Source organism: Carassius auratus, chromosome 12 (assembly GCF_003368295.1).
Source record: "Carassius auratus strain Wakin chromosome 12, ASM336829v1, whole genome shotgun sequence".
NCBI lineage: Eukaryota > Metazoa > Chordata > Actinopteri > Cypriniformes > Cyprinidae > Carassius > Carassius auratus.
The window spans coordinates 18,966,049-18,978,187 of record NC_039254.1 but is presented as its reverse complement, the minus strand read 5'-3'; the positions used below and the strand labels follow the sequence as shown (position 1 = coordinate 18,978,187).

Sequence of the window (12,139 nt, the reverse complement as noted above, 5' to 3'; positions counted from 1 at the left end):
CATCACATATACACGATTATAATACTAAAGCATCCATTAATGACATGAACAATGGACGTTTTACATGTCTAAAGCATATAAAGTGAATGAATTCACAATTCAGACGATCTGGTGAACTGATTCATCTGTTTTACTACAGAAAAGATCCGTCGCTGAACCGGACATCACTCCAGACCATTTAAATGAGGCTCTGGATTAAAGATAATAATGTTAGAAGTAATAAAGTTCAGTTTCTTGCACAGACTGATCATTTCGCTTCATAAGACCTCAGTATATCATCAGATTACGTTTTGCTCGAATGATATGCAGACTCTCAGAGTAGCCCAAGCTGCATTTATCTGCAATTAATCTCTGACGGTCTGAGGGTAAATTAACAGCACATTTTTATTTTTGGATGAGCCATGTCTTTAAGAGATTAAAGTGACAGTGTAATATGATAACTTGACACACACTGCTTCATGTCTTTCTAACGTGGTCCTGTTTTTATTTCTGAAACGGCCAGAAGGAAACCTCCCATTTAAACACAAACACATGTCAAACTTTGCCTCGTTCAATCCCACAAACCACCGTACACACAAACCCTCGCAGAAACTGAATCGGATTGTTTTTTAGAGACAGATTTTGGACACACACGGTAAAAGCAGTCATGTTCTTCCACATAGAAATGTTTCATGTACACTTACAAAACAGAAGAGAAACGTGACAGACAGTATATATCTGGCATGTGTTGAGCAGAGCTGGTTCTTGTTAGTGGTGAAGGTGGTGGGCTTTCCGGACCCTCTGCATTTCACAGTTAAATAACTTTCTTACACATCTGTGTGTCAAAAACCCTTGGAGTGAGAGATTGTGTCTTATTTATTCCTAAAGAGTCAGACAGACACGGAAAGTTCAGATCGGTGGTGTCTGCACGTCTGCTCCAGATACAGATACACCCTGATATTTCATTAGCTTCCCATTATTAAATAAAAAATGCTCTTCCATTAAAAGAAGTCATAAAAAGGAACAATAAAGGAATTTTCTGGGTTTAATACGAGTTGAGCTTCTGTGGCCTGCTTTCCTTCACCACAGAAATAATTCAGGCTTGTGCAAACACTAACAGTAGTGTATCTGCACTGCAAAACCATCTAAGTGTGCGGAAATACTTCAGAAGCAAAATGACTGAAAAACAGTTTAACCCTAAAAAAAACTTGCAAAAAATCTAGTTTTCCCTTTGAATAAAGTTTTTTTTTTTTTAAGTTTTTGCATAATTCTGCATATTTTATTTCTTTAAAGCCTAAATCCACTTAATTGTAATACATTTCTCTCAAATAATAATAATAAAAAAAAATAATATGTAATGTAATTTTTGCTTTATAATTTGTGAGAATGTTTAGATATATATTGTAGGAAACAAGACAAAAATACTGATCGGAAAATCATTTTATCATTGTATAATGAAAGTTGTGCACATGATTAAATGTTAAAATACTGTTTCAAAAGCCAAAACATTTACATTATATTTAATATTTTTACAGTTAATTTGAGTCAGGTGTGAAAAAGTCATTTATTAGCTTGTCTACTCAAAGTTATATGAAGTATTTATTTACAATAATGTATAAAGCATTGAAACAAAGTTGACATAAAGGGATGAGGTTGTACTTTGTAAAAAAAAAAAAAAATTGGATATGCAAATGTGAAGTTCATCTGCTTAGAAAACGGACGGTTTACACAACTTTTCATCTCTAATAACTCATCTCTTTACAGAATAATTAATATAAGTTGAAACACATCCAGTGCAGACCACAGAAGCTTTTCAGAGATGAATCTGCATTGAACCCAGAACATTCCTAAAAAGATTTCCACGTTTTTCATTTGTGCAAAATATCCTCATATAAATAATTAGTTTATTAACAGCTTGTATGAATTCAAATGGTTAATATTTGTTGGTGTATTTACCTACATAATCTTCACATAATGTCTCAGAACGATTGCTTACTGTGTTTATGTGCCTTTTAGTTACAGAATGCAGTTTTCGCATGACAGTGATTTGGTTTTGCTAAATATTATTATTATTTATTTATTTTTATTTTTTTGTCACAGATAGAACAACTTAGAAAGTAAAGAATATACATATACAATATGTGCAATTCACTTAATGTTGCATGTATAAAACATCAGAAAAATGGTGACGAATAAAATCAACGTTGTGTTATTATAAATAAAGTTTCCTCCAAGAGAATGTAATGCTACACAGGCTTGTGCTCAAAGAATATCTGAGCGTACACTGTTCCTGTGGTGGCAGTTTTGGCTTCGGGCAGCGGCTTCATCAGCTCCAGCTCAGCGTACGTCAGACTCTCTTCTGTAATTCTGGGCTGTTGGATCAGGACATCAGCAGAGTTACAGCTCACATTAAACAAATATTAACTACAACAACTGGCAGTTCTGCAGTACAAATTATATCTTTCTGTGTATTTCATTTATGTAACTTACCAAAACCACTTTTCTGGGCTGAGGTTTTAAAAGCTTCGGCTTTCGAATTTTGTCTGCAATAGGGGCTGAGATGCAATATTGGAATATATTAGCTATTAAACTAGAAATAATGTACGGTGACACACAGAGGTCATTTTGGGAATGTTACTCCACCTTTAGCCGGTATCTCTGGTGGCATGTCTGGCTGCTCCACACTTTTATTTTTCTTATACTTTCTCATCTTCTTGGGAAGAGCTGGAGAGAGACTGACCACACTAGTGACCGTCTCGCCTGAACTGGACACACATGAACACAGCTTCAGTTTGTGAAGAAGAATGGCCTTCTCATATGCAATTAGACATTTTTTTTATGTTTTCTCACCTGTTCTGCGGACTCTTGACCAAATGATAGTTTTCTGGCAAAAAGTAAGTGTTGATGAGCATCTTATATGATTAAGATCATTACACGAGCATCATTAACATGCTGAAGGAATAGTTCATTTAAAAAAGCTGAAAATATCCTCATTCTTGGGCCATACAAGATTAGGATGAGTTTGTTTCTTCATCAGGTTTGTAGAAATGTAGCATTGCATCAGTGTCTCATCAATGGATGCTCTGCAGTGAATGGGTGCCGTCAGAATGAGAGTCTGATAAAAACATCACAATAATCCACAAGTGATCCACAGAACTCCATCCATATTGAAAGCTGCATGTTTGTTAGAAACAAAAACAGTTTTTAAGACGTTTTATCTGTATTCCTTTTTCCATAATATTGTCTCGTCTGAATCAGGAGAGAAATTTGCACAGATGGAGCACTGATTACAAGCCAAAACATCTAAAACAGTTCTAAACGAATATATCATATGGATTTGTTTCAGGTTTTGTCTTCTCCAGATGTTCACTGATGGACTGGAGTGCTGTGGATTATTGGGATGTTTTTATCAGACTCTCATTCTGACGGCACCCATTCACTGCAGAGCATCCATCGATGAGACACTGATGCAGTGCTGCATTTCTCCAAACCTGATGAAGAAACAAACTCATATTTTGGATAGCCTAAGGGTGAGTTAACCTTCAGAGAATTTAATTTTTTGGATCGAACTACTTCTTTACTGTTACCAGACTATTTTATATCACCAACAGCGAGAACCATACCTTTCAATCGTCTCTTCCTCGTCAGATACTGACAGCTCACAACTATAGTGAACATACACATGCACAAGAGCCCGACACAGCACACCAACACAGCACATAGATACACATCTGAAACACACACACACACAATACACTTAATGCAGCGGTAATGAATGCATACTGTATGTTTACTGCAGAGAAAATATAGACATGACACACCAGTAACAACACATAAAAACACCTTGTATTGAGGTATTTACTCATGCCTTTTAAAGGTTATCCAGTATAAGCCGGTTTGATGTCAAGAAACACAGAACAGCCAGTGACATTTAATGGCATAGATGCCAAACCTCAATTCAGATTTGGTGAATAATGGAAATTTTGTCATAAATAAGTTAATAATAGATCTGGACCAGTACATTAAAATGAAAAACATTTTACACTTTTAAATGAATCTCCAGATCAATAGTAGTTACTGAAGACTTGGTAATACTTGAGTGATTAGTAATTAAGATTTGTTGGGTTTAAGGGGGTTCAAAGAGCCACGAAAGTAGCGCAATGACCATATCTGAAATGTTTCAATACAAGCATTTCAGTCAAATGTAATCTATGCACTAGTTCAAACCTTTAACCCGTGGGAAACTATCAACCCTTCTCAAGATTTATTTGGCAACCCTGAATCCAGCATGATGTGTGAAATTGAATTCAATAATAGAATGTTTGTGGGAGCAGGCAGTAATGGTCAGAAATCCAGCGAGAGCGGGTTAAAGAAACCAGTACAAACATTTAAAACAAACAATACAGACATTTTTGGACATTCCTTCCATTACTATTAGACTATTTACTGCATCTGAAACATGTTTAGCAACACTTTTTTTGTTTTGTTTTTGGTCCAACACAATATGGTTGAACAGCTTTGTGGCTTACCTTCAAACAGACTCCACAGTTCCTCCATTGGTTTGCCGGCTGGGATAACATGGACTGTGAGAGGAAGAAGAGAGAATTGCACACTCATCACTGTGGCTCCAGTCCCTCGTAATTACACGGCACATGCAGTTAAATCAAGTAAATTGCAGGGGCAGTAGTGTGTGGGATGACAGCAGTGAGGCTTTCCCTCTCTCTGGATATGGCCCTGGCTAACACCCACTGTGATGCCCTGAAATACACATAACCACAGCAGCTGACGACAATAAGGCGAGCTGGCCCAACAAACACAGCCACCTCGGCTGCTGAGGCAGTTTAACCGCCTGTTTGGGTGTGCAACAGACCACTAAAGAACACATTTTATTTACTTGAATCAAACGAGTTGAATCTGGTGTGTTCTGTCAGCAGTGAAAGTGTAAATTAAGCAATAAAACTGGAAAGAAAAGCATTATTTTATATATAATAATATTGTATATAACATACTGTAAATGTATCACATCCCAGTCACATTGGAACACCGTACTTTAGCATTTGGTTTATAGAATAAGGCAAAAGAAAAGAGGGGACATTTTGGGGAATCAGAAATTGTCTGATTAGCTAACAGCTTGGCCACAGAAACAACAGGTCAGCTAGCTTATTTGAGTCATTAGGGTTAGTTCACCCAAAAATAAAATAATCCCATGAATTACTCACCTTCAGGGAATCCTAGTGTATATGACTTTCTTGACAAATCCAATCGGAGTTATATAAAAAAATATATATATTTTAAAATTAACTGTTTGGATGCACTTTATTTCACTTCTTTTGGACTGATGCACTACAACACCCGCCGGGTGACAGCTCGGAAGATCAAAGACAATTTTTAATATAACTCAGTTTGGATTAGTCTGAAAATAAAAGAAATTCATATACACATAGTATGACTTGAGGATGAGTAATTCATAGGCTAATTTACATTTCTGGATGAACCAACCCTTTAAGCTCATTTTCGTATTTATAAACTGCTATGTCGCATCAGACACAGAATTAAATTTAGAGCATGCACGGCATTTCCAGTTGTCTATGCATTCTTATTAACCACACTGCAAATGTCTTCTGCTTTTTCTGCTTGCACATGAACTATATTTATTTCTCCATTCATGGCTCCTGCAGAAATGTGCTTATATTTGGATCTCGTGCTCATGCTTGACCGAACTGGAGAGGGACAAAAGCTCTATTGAGTTATATGGTTCAAAAGAGGAGCCAGATACAAAATCTCCAGTGATTTACTGAAGGCTTCTGTCACTGTACAGTCATTTGTTGAAGACCTCACAGACACATGAATAGAGATGCACGTTCCAATAGAGCAGCTGCATCAACTGACATATTAATTATTTCATTGCACGACCTCAGCGCATTCAGCTATGAAAAGAAGTAGTGAATATATGAAAGTGTATAAAAATGTAGGGAATTTAAAGTCATTAGCATTCTTCTCTGTCTTGGCAATATGAATGATCACACTGTGACATTCACTAAGCCTTGGTGGTTGGCCTGCCTTATATTCAATATGACAAGTTATTTGCCTTTGAGCAATGGAAACAAAAATGGCCACAACAAAACTGCATAAATAATACAAACCATTTAGGTCAAATCATTTTTTTTTTCTTCATAGAAACAGCCTTCAGTAGACTTTATTGATTTGCATCACATCCTGACAAGACAAGAGCCATACAAAACATGTCCCTACCGCATTGTATTACCCACAAACACGGTCAGTATTCCCTGCTCTCTCTGTTCTGTTGTGCATTTGAGTCTGCACCACATCCTCCCTCACATGGCAGAGACACTCAGTGGTTCTCCTTACAAACACTGTCCGTGGAAAATGTGATGATGCTTCAGAAAACAAAGTTTCGAGCTTGGTATGGCTTGGTTTGGGACTACTTTACTTGGATATCTCATTGGTTGCTTGGAACACAAATTCTCATTTAATTGTTATTAAATGTGTTTATGTATGTTTAAGCATCAACAGGGGTATATAATCATTCCCTACTAAGTAGTTTTCGTGTTATGTATGGAATAGCTTAGCCAAGGATCTAGGGTTCTATGAATATATTAGTTAGTGGATATGCAATTTTTGTTTTGCATGTCACTTCATCATTATATCTGTTCCTCCCCTTTTTCAAGCAATCCTCATTTTGAAGTTAACATGTAATCAGAGTTGATCATATTTACTTTATTGATGCAAGTCTTGGTATTTATCATTTTCTGCAAAGAATTATGCCTCATAAATAAATGGTTTGTAATATTTTATTAAAATCGAACGACTAAATTGAAACAACCTTTCAGCAGAAGTCATGAATCTTTCTAACTTTTCAACCCATCTGCTTGGCTTTTTTTCTTGTTTGTCTAATCAGATCAGTTCTTGATGAATATTATATCTTCCAATCACCAAATTACAGCAATAATACTTTTTGAAATGTTTCTACACTGCCAAAATTGAAGACCGCATTAAATGGCTTGACAATCACCTTGGTCTCCCATGTGTTTATTTATGATTGAAACTGTGGCTTCTTGCATAATCTATGACACTCTGAAAGTGAAATGCCAAGTGAGTGCTGCTAAAAGCATGTTCAGATTTACCTGAAACAGAATTTGCCAACATTATGTGTGAAACATCCTGTGACCGGTGCTTAAAGGTTAATGCTGCATTACATTTGAAAATAATGTAGCAGCTACACTAAACTCAGTGTAAACCTAACCAATAGTGCTAACAAAAGCAAGCATGAGATAACAAACTTGCTTAGGCAATCATGTGGAAGCAAGATAAAATGACAAGTCTTTGATCGTTTGAATCTTTTATCATGATTCGTGTCACTCGTGTTTCACCAGACTCATAAGGGAGAGCTTCACATCACAAGTGTTATACTGTACCAGGTGCTCTACCAAGCAACTTTACTACACTAAACAAAATTATAAACCCAACACTTTTGTTTTTGCCTCATAGAGAGTCCTATTATTGTGGCCAGCCTAAGGCACACCTGTGCAATAATCACGCTGTCTAAACAGCATCTTGATATACCACACCTGTGAGGTGGATGGATTATCTCAGCAAAGAAGAAGTGCTCACGAACACAGATTTAGACAGATTTGTGAACAATATTTGAGAGAAATAGGCCTTTTGTGTACATAGAAAAAAGTCTTAGATCTTTAAGTTCAGCTCATGAAAAATGGGGACAAAAAAGGGTTGCACTTATCATTTTGTTTACTGTACATCAGTAAAGCCATACATGGTTATGTTATGCAAACATCAAAATGTGCTTGTTTACAAATCATGCTAATAGCATTTTTATTATAGCATATTATTGCCCAAGAAACCAAACGAGTTTTTAACAATCTGCAGCATAATTATAGTTTGTTGAGAAAAGTTAATAAAAGTTGTTGATGTTTTACTATCACTAGTATTCATTATAAATGGAAATGTCAGTGGAGTGTATGTATAGGTAGCCTTTTCCAATGAGCACAATATTACACATACATATTATGTTGGAATTGCTACTTGCTATTGCTTGTTTTTGGTTGATTTGGAGAACGTTTGTTTACAGGAGGAGTCGGCCAAAAGTAGTTTTGGTCAGTATTACCTAAAGGGAGAAACTGCAATTTTTAAATGTTTGCTAAAAGTAAATTTTGCAGATGTTTGGCAGTACACTCACATGTAGGTCTCAAAGTTAACACACATGGACTTAAAGCCACAAACATCCAATTTTGATTTGGGGATGTCTTTAAGTAGGCCAGGCGACACCCTCCCACAGTGAGCTCTGGCAGCCCTTTTTTGGGAAACTCTGATTTAGTAGCCAAGTCCCTGACCCCATTTTTCCTCTGATTCTTGCAGCTTTGCTGCAAAGCACTTTATACATATGGGGTTAATTTGTCCTGGATCCAGAGAGCGACAGCCTCTCCATCGTCTGTGCTGCTTGCGTGTCCGTCTGTCTGTACAGTAAGTTAGTAAAGGAAAACTGCTCTCAGTAGCCAGTGTCAATAGCGTTTGGCTGTTCTTACGCCAGTGTTCACTTTGTTGTTCACTTTTCATGCCAAAAGACAGATGTATAATGCATAAATATTAAATCACATTTCCACATGTTTTGAATGGAAAATCGAACACATACAACACCAAAGAATTTTCTCAAGATCTGTTGCTTTTAAGTGCAGTACAGTGTCAGATGTTTTGAGACATTTTAGTCTAAATGAGAGAAACTCTCAACAAACAGTCACTCAATACGAGGATCAGATATGAGCTTTTCTCTATTTTATCATTGCATTTTTAGCAATTATCAAATCAAGATTTTACACTGATTCAGTTAATAGCACACAAAACAAAGTGTTATGATCCAATAACATGACTCAAATAAATCATTGAAACATGAGCAGTTCTAAGTATTATGCCTCAATCGATCTTACTCATGTTACTTAACACTGACAATAGTTAATTGTCATTAATTGTCATTAAATCCCATTAATTGGAGTCTGCTCACAACAGCATATGGGCAAACCTTCTTTTTTATATTAAACATTTAAATACATTAAACAACAACAACAACACTAAACCAACCCTAAACCAATTCAATAATATTAGCAAAAACAAACATGAAGTCAGAATGAAGCAATCCTGTTATTTGTCATGTTATAAGTCTTTGAGCTCTTTTATTGTAACCTGTGTTTGACAGGACTGATACGAGTGCTTCACATCACAAGTGCAATGCTGTTACCGGGTACGCTACCCAGCAAGTTTACTACATCAGAAAATTGAAACATTTGGAAATGATTGTGATGCAAACATCAAAATGTATGTTTATAAATCATGCACCATGGTAAAAGCATTACGAGGATAAAACATAGTGCTGTGGGGGGAACCACTCAAATCTAAGCTTTTATTCATAATCAAAGTAAATACGAATAAAAGTGGTTGATGTTTTACTGCCACTAGTGCTCATTTAAGCTAAAAACTATAGTGAATATTAACTATAGGTAAGGTTTTTATTTATTTATTTATTTATTTTTTGGTAACACTTTCTATGAAGCCCGTATTTGTAATACATTATAAGTGTATTCTTAAGGCCTTATATGAATGCATAATGCATTATAAAAAAAAAAAAAAAAGTATAATATGTTACTGTATCAACTCATGAATAATCATAACAACAATTATAATACGCCATAATACTTACGTATATGTGGTTATAAGTTTAAGAGTATGATTATTCATAACACACAATGAACACCATGCAACACTTGCAAAGACACTTATAGTCAGTTTATCTGTTGGTTGACCATCAAAATAAAGCGTTAGCATATATTTACAGTAGCAGACATGCTAATACTCCAATGTCCACCAGTTGATATGTAGTTACAGAGTTACTTATCAACATCTGTCTAAAGGGTACCATCAAAATAGTTATTACAACTACATTACAATAAAAATAGTATTATATATTTTATAATATTATTATTACTAATATATTACTATATATTATAACTGATATTACAATAAAAATAGTTCAAAGCAAATATGATATTACACATTCGACTGATCTGATATCTGATCTTATGGCTGTTTGAGAGAGAGAGAAAAAAATATGATTATTATTATTATTATTATTATTATTATTATTACTTCTTATAAGTGGTCTTTGACCGCTTTAAATAAAGTAGCATTAGAAAAATGGCAAGAAATTTGACTTATAACACATTATAACTATGAGAAATATAATCCATTGTAACGTGTTCATTGTGTAATAAATCATCATACTCTTAAAAGCTATAACCACAAAGAAGTAAATATTATAATATATAAAAACTGTTCTTATAAATATTAATGAAATTATATAACATATTATAAGTTTTTTTTTTATAATGCATTATGCATTCATTATTTTGCCTTAAGAATACCCTTTTTCAGAGGGACTTTTTTCCAATGAGCCTACCTTGAGTTTAAGTGGTATTTTTGTTTCTTTTGGTAGCATTTCTGCTCCAGTCCCCTGTTAATTTCCCACCCTGCTCACAACAGCATGAACAAACCTTGGAGATGCGTGGAGGCCGAGCTGTTGGTGGAAGCTTTCCATCGTTCCTGATGCATCTTGAACTCTTGGACCCTGCAGCTGTAAAGACCCCTGTCCTTTTCGCTGATGTTCATGATGAGGAGGTTGAATATCTTGCCCTGTTTCACCACTGTCAGTTTCATTTTGGGCTTGCTGAAGCTCTTGGTGTAGTTTCCGTAGAACTTGGCTCTCTGCATGTTCACCCGCGCCACCAGCATCTCCTCTCCTCCTGACTCCGGCTGAAACATCCAGCGCACCACAGGCAGACTCGCTGACCGCCGCCGCTGGGTCACCTGACAGGTCAAGGTGATGTTTTCCCCCTCAGCCACCACAGTGAATGGAGATGGAGTGACTGTGACGTTGATAGCTGAGCACACATCTTAAACCAGAAAATACAAAGCAAATAAATGCACCATTTAAAGTAATATTTTACCACAAAATGAAAATATGCTAATAATTTACTTGCCCTTAGGTCAATCAAGATGTAGATGTAGTTTATTTCTTCATCAGGTTTGTAGAAATGTAGCACTGCATCAGTGTCTCATCAATGGATGCTCTGCAGTGAATGGGTGCCGTCAGAATGAGAGTCTGATAAAAACATCACAATAATCCACAGCACTCCAGTCCAGCAGTGAACATCTGGAGAAGACAAAAGCTACGTGTTTGTAAGAAACAAATCCATCAAGACGTTTTTAACTTCAAAATGTTGCTTCCAGTCCATAATCCACAATAACATCCTTTGGTGAAAAACTGGTCTGGTCTGAATCAGGAGAGAAATCTGCACAGATCAAGCCAAAACAGCTATAAACAAATATGTGGATGGATTTTGGTGGGAAGGGACAACAGGAGATATAATTTTTATCTGAAGGAAGCATATGGACATATTCATATTTTGACCAGAAGCGAAAGTTTCAATTTAAACGTCTTAATGCTGGATGTGTTTCATCGTTTGTCTTCTCCAGATGTTCACTGATGGACTGGAGTGCTGTGGATTATTGTGATGTTTTTATCAGACTCTCATTCTGACGGCACCCATTCACTGCAGAGCATCCATTGATGAGACACTGATGCAGTGCTACATTTCTACAAACCTGATGAAGAAACAAACTCATCCTAATATTGGATGGCCTGAAGGTGAGTAGATCTTCAGCAGATTTTCTTTTTGGGTAATCTATTGCTTTAATAAAGCCACAATATTTATAAAAAATGAATTTTAACTTGATAACTGATTATTAAACACAAGTAGTTTCTTATTCAGTGTCCCAGTTATGCAAGCCAGCAATTAATCTGCAGATTTTTAAGAGAATAAAGCAATACACGCTGGGAAATTAAAAATAAGAGACTTTCCAGACTCTATTGCTGCTGTTTAATGAGCCTTTTTGACAAGCCATCTGGAGAACATTAAATGGGTGGATCTCAAACAGACGTCCCCACAAATTGTCCAGCTCTGTATTACATTAAAATAGTATATATATATATATATATATATATATATATATATATATATATATATATATATATATATATATATATATATATATTATATAGACATCTTGAGCAGCA

At 35.6% G+C, this 12,139-nt stretch overlaps 1 protein-coding gene across 2 annotated transcripts in view; it reads right to left on the bottom strand.

The window, feature by feature from the left end:
- Positions 1-1,366: 1,366 nt before the first annotated feature.
- Positions 1,367-12,139, bottom strand: part of LOC113112060 (V-set and transmembrane domain-containing protein 4-like) — an 11,862-nt gene continuing 1,089 nt past the window's right edge. Inside the window, exons 2-8 of one of the 2 annotated variants that reach the window (XM_026277431.1) lie at positions 10,557-10,955; positions 4,509-4,562; positions 3,603-3,710; positions 2,830-2,863; positions 2,623-2,744; positions 2,470-2,534; positions 1,368-2,351 (exon numbers count right to left, since the gene is read on the bottom strand). In XM_026277431.1, coding sequence (XP_026133216.1) covers positions 2,226-2,351; positions 2,470-2,534; positions 2,623-2,744; positions 2,830-2,863; positions 3,603-3,710; positions 4,509-4,562; positions 10,557-10,955 — 908 coding nt within the window. In that variant the 3' untranslated portion in view covers positions 1,368-2,225. Of the gene's footprint in view, positions 2,352-2,469; positions 2,535-2,622; positions 2,745-2,829; positions 2,864-3,602; positions 3,711-4,508; positions 4,563-10,556; positions 10,956-12,139 lie in introns of both variants that reach the window. The other variant, XM_026277432.1, reaches the window with a different exon arrangement.